At 56.5% G+C, this 6611-nt stretch overlaps 1 protein-coding gene across 2 annotated transcripts; it reads right to left on the bottom strand.

Moving 5' to 3' along the window:
- Nucleotides 1-696: 696 nt before the first annotated feature.
- NR2C2AP (nuclear receptor 2C2 associated protein) lies at nucleotides 697-6376 on the bottom strand. 2 transcript variants are annotated; one of them, XM_054013512.1, is made up of 6 exons: nucleotides 6270-6376; nucleotides 4156-4401; nucleotides 3368-3458; nucleotides 2824-2929; nucleotides 1960-2027; nucleotides 697-1288 (listed from the first exon to the last, which is right to left on the bottom strand). In XM_054013512.1, the coding sequence occupies exons 2-6, from the start codon at nucleotides 4194-4196 to the stop codon at nucleotides 1172-1174; spliced, it is 423 nt and encodes a 140-aa protein (XP_053869487.1). In that variant the 5' UTR covers nucleotides 4197-4401; nucleotides 6270-6376; the 3' UTR covers nucleotides 697-1171. The 2 variants fall into 2 exon arrangements, with proteins under 2 accessions (XP_053869487.1, XP_053869488.1); XM_054013513.1 differs by lacking the exon at nucleotides 6270-6376 and adding an exon at nucleotides 4529-4598.
- Nucleotides 6377-6611: the final 235 nt, after the last annotated feature.

The following is a 6611-nucleotide window of genomic DNA, read 5'->3' as shown; positions in this document are numbered from 1 at the left end:
CCACTTCTTCGGATGCATATACATGTATCCACGAAAGCTTATGCTCTAATAAATTTGTTAGTCTCTAAGGTGCCACAAGTACTCCTGTTCTTCTTTTTGTGGTTTTATGTAGGTGTTAATGATACTTTGGATAACTCGGGTCTTATCTCGCCCCCTGCAGAGGCGAGGGCAGCTAGCCCCATTCTCACAGCTGAGTGTTAGGGGCTTGAGGCAGCTCTGACGGGCGCCATTAGTCCTACCTTGGAGGAGCAGCCACATGATATTTCATAGTTCTCTCTCCTGTAGGAGCCGGATTATCCCCACTGCCTCTGAAAGCCCTCGAGTGCACGATCCCAGCTGTCCCCTGGCAACTACCACCCTCCCCAGCTGGGCCGAAGGCAATTTACATCTGCTGGTCAGTTTGCCGGAGCAGCTCAGGCCTCACCCTACCAGGAAAGGGCAGAGTGGAATTCTCCGCCTGACAAGGGTCTGAAACTTACCGGGCTTCATGGGCTGCAGCCCTGAGAGCAGGAGCCCTGAGGAAGCAGGTGTTCCTGGGGGAACAGACACTTCCCAACTCTTCAACACCACTTTCTGAGCAAAGCCCGGAGCTGCCACCTCTGTGACCCCACTGCATGGGCAGAGTGGGCCCGAGCTGGGGGCAAGGAGGCAGTTTCCAAATTCAGTATGTGATTTGTTTAATCTCTACAGACCCACTCGCTTGCCCCACATCCAGCGTGGGCCAGGAGGCGGGAAGCATTTATTCAGCCATTAAACATGAGCTTCACCGCGTGACAAGCCACTAGAATACGGCATGTTTGTCATGCACTGCTCTGCACTATGCGGAAAGCCCACGAACGCCACGGTGCGCTTCTGGGGGAGTTTAGATCCCGCTAGGAGGCCGCAGCTCGGTGGGGAGGGGGCAGGATCCCCGCCTTGTTCTGTTAATGCCCACGGCTGTTTTCTGTCTGAGCGTTTCCTGGTTTACTTCCAAGTGGCTACATTTCAATTGCAGAACAAGTCTGGCATCTCTCCTCTCTCGTAAGAGATGCTGTCTGCCAAGGCAAATATGCCAGTTCATGCCACCGGGGCCTATCAGACAGGGTGGGAAGGCAGAGTGCGGCTGATCAAACACTAGGGGAACAAACCCACTCGGGGTGATGGGCTGCTGTTCTGCCATTTCTGTCCCAGGTTAGAGCTTTTCCCCGAGGACGCTGAGGCGATACACGACGATTCTCCCGAAGAAATCCGTGCTGTTCTCAAAGGTGATTTTCAGTTTATCCAGCATTGTTTCTTCTGTCCTGAAGCTGTGGACAGAGCAGTAAAGGAAGAAACAAGGGCAGAGGGGTACATGACACACACACAACTTCCAATACAGCAAGAGAGTCACTCACCCAACACAACCCAATCAATGCAGGTAGCGAGCTGGGACACACGCTATATTCTCACCAAAACGGGGGTTCATCTCACACCCCCCAGCTTCCCTGGTACCCTCCCGCAAACTGCACAGAGTGCAAGGATTCCATCCAGCACCTGCTCCAACAGATTACGGCCACCTGCCTTTCGATATGCCCGGGTTACACAGACCCTGCCCTGCTGACGTTGTGCAGCATTGAAACAACTTATGCAAGGCTGTGGTGGATTCTCCATCACCAGCAGGTTTAATATCAAGCTGGTTTTGGTTTTCTAAAAGATCTGCTCGACTTCAAACTGGCATTAATTCAAGGAAGTCTTATGGCCTGTGCCAAACTGGAGGTCAGACCAGGTGATCACAGCGGTGCCTTCTGGGCGTATACTCTATGGAAGAGCCATTCTAACCTAGCCCGTGAGGGTCATGGATCAGTGTTCACGCTGCACTCCATGTCAGTACCCAGCCCTAGCCGTGGACGAAAATTGGTGACGAATCCTGGTCACGTGCCACCTGCAGCACGTTGCGCATACACTTAGCGGACCTAGCCCCCAGTGAGAATGGAAGGATATCTGCAGAGCATTGATGTCTTCAGGGTAGAAGTCTGATATCTTCACAAGTTCTTCACCTTTTCTGCCACCTAAAGAAGCAAGAGGAGAGGATGGAAATGTCTGCGCTGGTTGCAGGGTTAGATTAGCATTATCACTGGATCTACGCTGGGAACTGGACGTCCAACTGTCTTTGGCACTTTTGAAAAATCCCACCCCATGGCTTTAGTACAGGACGGGGGTCAGGCCAAGAACTGGGTTTCATTCCTAGTTCTGACATTTAATCTCTACAGTGCTATCCGTCCAGGTACCTGTATAGCCCTCATTGTTCTGGCCTAGACAAACCACTTTCTCTCTCTGGGCTTCAGTTTTTCCTGGTTATAAAATGGGATCAGTCCAGGCCCTGTGAATTCAAATTGGACCAAAGTTCTCCCACACCCCAGCCCTGGGGAAAGACATTCCACTACAGAGATTTACGCTGAATTAAATACAATTGATACTGTAACATCTAGTTCAATGCAATCCTCTGCGTCTGGCTATCCTGCCAGGCATTGCACAAGGCCACCCATCGAGCTGCAGAAGTGAATGCGCTGGGCTGTGGATTTGCGAGCCAGTGTCTCGCAGGCTCTTTGGCAAGGTGCTTTCACATGAAAGGCACCGGAGAACTGCCAAGTGCTCTTCTGCATAGCTGCAAATAACGACAGTGCATCGGCCACAGATCTTTCTCTGGATTGGTTCTTGTCTCAGTTCATCTGGCCTGTCCGGAGCATCAGTAGAACGTCGTCCGAGCCCCAGTCTGCTTCTGTCCCGTCATTAGAGCCCTGCAATTGACAGGAACGAATGGCACAGAATGCCGCACCTTGTTCCCCTGCTGGGGAGGCTCTTTACCTTCCAGTGTGCACAGCTGGCTCGCAAATCCACCCTGGAACTGAATCTGGAACTGGGAAACCTTGACAGTCTGTGGAAATTCCAGCATCACCCACTGGGAGGAGCCCTGCAGCCAGGAATGAAACGGGAGCGCAGGTTACAGTCAGCTTTCCACAGGGGCCACTCCGCCAGTTACACCCAGCGAGGGCGGATTCTGCAGAGAGCCCTGTAAGGCCCGTAAAGGTGGGAGTGAGCACCGGTGAAAGTGCCCCCTGCCGTGGTTAGCCAGGGCCAGCGCTGTGTAGCCGGAGCTAGGGCACAGCAGAGCACTGGGGCAGTGCACGGCGCCTGGCACGTGCAGCACTGCGGAGCGATGGCACAGCGGCCCGGCGCGGGGAGGCAAGCGTGGCAGCCATTCTACACTCAGCAATAGCCCCCACGTAAGCTGGGCCAATAGAGCCCAATTCCCTGATGGGACGTTTGCTCCAGGGGGTGGACGTGCCACCGTTCCATTTTCCATGCTTGCCCCGACGGAGCAAGCACCGGGGGCGTCCGTGCAGCTCACCTGGTCCGAGTTCCAGCAGGTCTCCTCGCTCCCGTCGAACATGTGCTTCTTCCCGAACTGCTTGGCGTCCCGGTTGAGCACGGAGCTCACTCTGCAGAGACAGAAACCAGAGTCGCGAGGGGCTGGGGCTCTGACGCCTAGTACGAGCGCGCCCCACTCCCACGGTGAGTCCTGGTGTCCGCAGACACAAGGCCAGGCTTCTCGGGAGAGTGTCTCTAACAACGGCACTGCACCAACGAGACCAGGCTGGGATGGAGCCGGGTGTTCGGGGCTGCGTAGTTGGTGCCTTTCCCAGAGTCTGAAGTCCCCCAGAGCAGGTGCAACACTGACAGCAGAACAAGCTGCCCCCGCCCCCCATCCCCCACAACACTGACCCTTCAGAGCCCCTCCGAGGGCGGGGAGGGGAGTTCAGGAGCTGACCCTGGTAACAAGCGGCTTCAGGAGCATTCACTGAGCAGGAACGAGGCTGAGAGCATCACACTTGTTCCACTCAGGGCAGCGGGGAGCCGCCAGGCGGTAACAACATGAGCCTCTCCCCGTCCTTTAGCTCCTTGGGGCTTCAGCCCTGTGTGTGGAGAGCCTAGCAGCTGCTGGCATTAACACACAAACCATACTCCGTGAGTGCTCTGACCCAGAGCAGGTCCAGGGGAAACCAACCCCCCCGAGAGCTCATTCTCTCAGGGGTGGCGGGATTTTACCCCACTGTGACTCATCCACCCAGGACAAGTTCACTACAGCCTGGAAAAATTCAGGTAGTGGGTTCTTCGGGCGCAGGAAGGAAAACTCACCTGCTCACAGTCTCCCTGCAGATCAAAGGTGCCGTGGGCATGGCGCTGCTGGAAGTATTGATCCTCTCCAGCCAGGGCAACCCCCAGCACACTCCACTGATGAGGTTCGGTGCCAAAGCACCCAGGTGCAGCCTGCGATGGAGGAGTGCCTGGTAATGGGGCCGCAGCAGAGTTGCGGGGTTCAGAGGGGAAAGAGGATCCGTTCTCTGCGCTGCTCTGAAAGATTAACGTCACAGACCCCGGGTCCTGAAATGAAGAAAATGCTCCCCAGAATCAGTCGCAGAGACTCCAGGAGACAAGTAGCACAATGCACAGAGCAGCCTTAGCCAGCCAGCCATGCCTTGGCTGGGGGGTCGGGAATGATGTGCAGTACCGTATGGGTCGCTGCAGATACTGCCACACCCTGGGTCAGTACCACGGCCCCAGTCCTGCAAAGGGCAGAACCTGAAGTCAGTGGGGCTGGAAGCAGTACCGGGGCCCACCTGCAGAGATTGGGGCCCCTGGGAGGCACTTGCCTCGATTCTATTTTGATCCAAGCCACCATCTGCAACCTCCAAAGAGAAACAATATTAAAACGTCCCCCCAACAAAACAGTTCATCACAGACTGCGTGAAAACAAGAGGAGAAGAAACAAAAACAAACAGAGGCTGAAAACCCGGCCCCTCTTGCAGTGTGTCCCCTCCAGAGCAAAGAGATCACCCCGAGAATGTTAACAATCCACGCACTATTTCCTCCAAGCAGAGAGCTGGAGTGCTTCCATCCCAGTGTTCATTTCACTCAAAAACGGCTGGAAAGATCTTGCCCACACTCCACTCCTCCCACCCCCACGCTTGCTCTCAGTTGGCACCTCCGGGCACCAATGTAATGTACACTAATAATGCCCCCCCCGCAATCCACTTTCAGGCTCAGACCCAAACTGGAAAATACAGCTCCTAGCGCAGTCATTTGGAGAGAGTCCCCAGGGGGTTGGCATCAAGGACTTGGGTTTTATCCTGCTGCCCAGCACCGCAGACGCTGAGCCCTTCTACATAAAATCAATACCAAGCATAAGGAGGGGGATTCTATCCAGGGAAGCAAGGACTCTGAAAAAGATCGGAGGGTCATAGTGAATAATCAGCAGACCCTGGATTCCTGCCCTGACACGGTGGGTATAAGAGCGAATGCGATCCTGGGATACACAAACCGGGGAGCAGAGAGGTTATTTTGTCTCTGTATTTGGCGCTGGTGCGACCGCAGCTGGACTCCTGGGTCCAGTTCTGGTGCCCACAACTCACGAAGGAGGTTGATACATTGGAGAGGGCTCAGAGAAGAGTCACAGGAAAGATTAAAGGGTTCGAAAACCTGCCCTAGAGCAATAGAGTCCACTGGAGCTCAGTCTATTTAGCTTAACAGAGAGAAGGTGAAGGGGGGGGACTTGGTCCCAGTGTGTCATTATCTACCTGGGGAACAAACATTTAATAACGGGCTCGTCAGCCTAGCAGGGAAAGATCTAACACACGACCCCAGGGCTGGAAGTTGAAGCGAGATATGTCCCCACTACAGACCTTACAGCCGCGCTGCTGCAGGTCTGTCGCTGTAAGGTCTCCCGTGGAGCCGCTCTCTGTCGGCAGGAGAGAGCTCTATTTAAACTAAACCACCCCCAAGGAGCGGCCGGAGCTCCGTCCACAGGAGAGCGTCTCCCACCCACATAGCACTGTCCACACCGGTGCTTCTGTCGGTCAAACTTATGTCGGGGGGGGGGATGTTTTAGTCACACCCTGACTGACAAAAGTGCTAGTGTAGACATAGCTTCAGACTGAATCCGGCGCAGATTGATTGGGGGGGGGACTAACCAGTGGAATTTACCACAGGTGGGGGCTGGATTCTCCATCACGGCCAATGCTTAAATCGCTCAGGATGTTTTCCTAGAGGCTCTGCCTGGGGGAAGCTCGAGGGCCCCAGGAGGAGCTGACCCCAAAGGTCTCCTCTGGCTGTGCGCGCCCCGCCCAGGGTGTCCCCGAAGCCCGCTCCCAGCTCCACGGCTCGGCGCTGGGGGCCCCGTCCTGCCCCAGCAGCGCCCCCAGGAGACCCCGGGAGAAGAGAAGGAAGCGCCCCGGGGCCCCCCGCGGACCTACCCCGGCTCCGAGCGCGCTGCGGGCTGCGCCCTCCCGTGCGCCCCGGGGAGATGGGCCGGCTGCCGGGGGGAGGCGCACGCCGGCCGGCCAAGGCGGAGCTGGGCTGCTCAGGAAGCCCTGAACTGCTTCCTGGGGCTGCCGGGGCCTCTTAAAGAGACACCGCCCCGTGTCAGGGCCGCGCTGCGCCGGTTCGGGTCCCTTCGGCCCCTCTGTCCCCGAACCCGGGTGGGGGGCTCCAACCCCGCCTTCCCGGTGACTCCCGGCGGTCCCACAGCTAGTCCGGAGACCACAAGAGCCCCGACTCCTAGCCCCCGCCGGGGGTCCCAGGGCCCACTCCCCTGC

The sequence above is a fragment of the Malaclemys terrapin genome, chromosome 24 (genome assembly GCF_027887155.1).
Source record: "Malaclemys terrapin pileata isolate rMalTer1 chromosome 24, rMalTer1.hap1, whole genome shotgun sequence".
In the NCBI taxonomy this organism is placed as follows: Eukaryota; Metazoa; Chordata; order Testudines; family Emydidae; genus Malaclemys; species Malaclemys terrapin.
The sequence above is the reverse complement of the archived record's forward strand: the minus strand, read 5'-3'. Positions and strand labels throughout refer to the sequence as shown.

Coding starts and splice junctions, on each gene's coding strand:
- NR2C2AP (XM_054013512.1), bottom strand. CDS start 4,196: ATGCCCACGGCACCTTTGATCTGCAGGGAGACTGTGAGCAG. Junction 3,459..4,155: donor TGCAGGGAGACTGTGAGCAG/GTGAGTTTTCCT, acceptor CTGTCTCTGCAG/AGTGAGCTCCGTGCTCAACC. Junction 1,289..1,959: donor AAGACATCAATGCTCTGCAG/ATATCCTTCCAT, acceptor TGCTCTGTCCAC/AGCTTCAGGACAGAAGAAAC.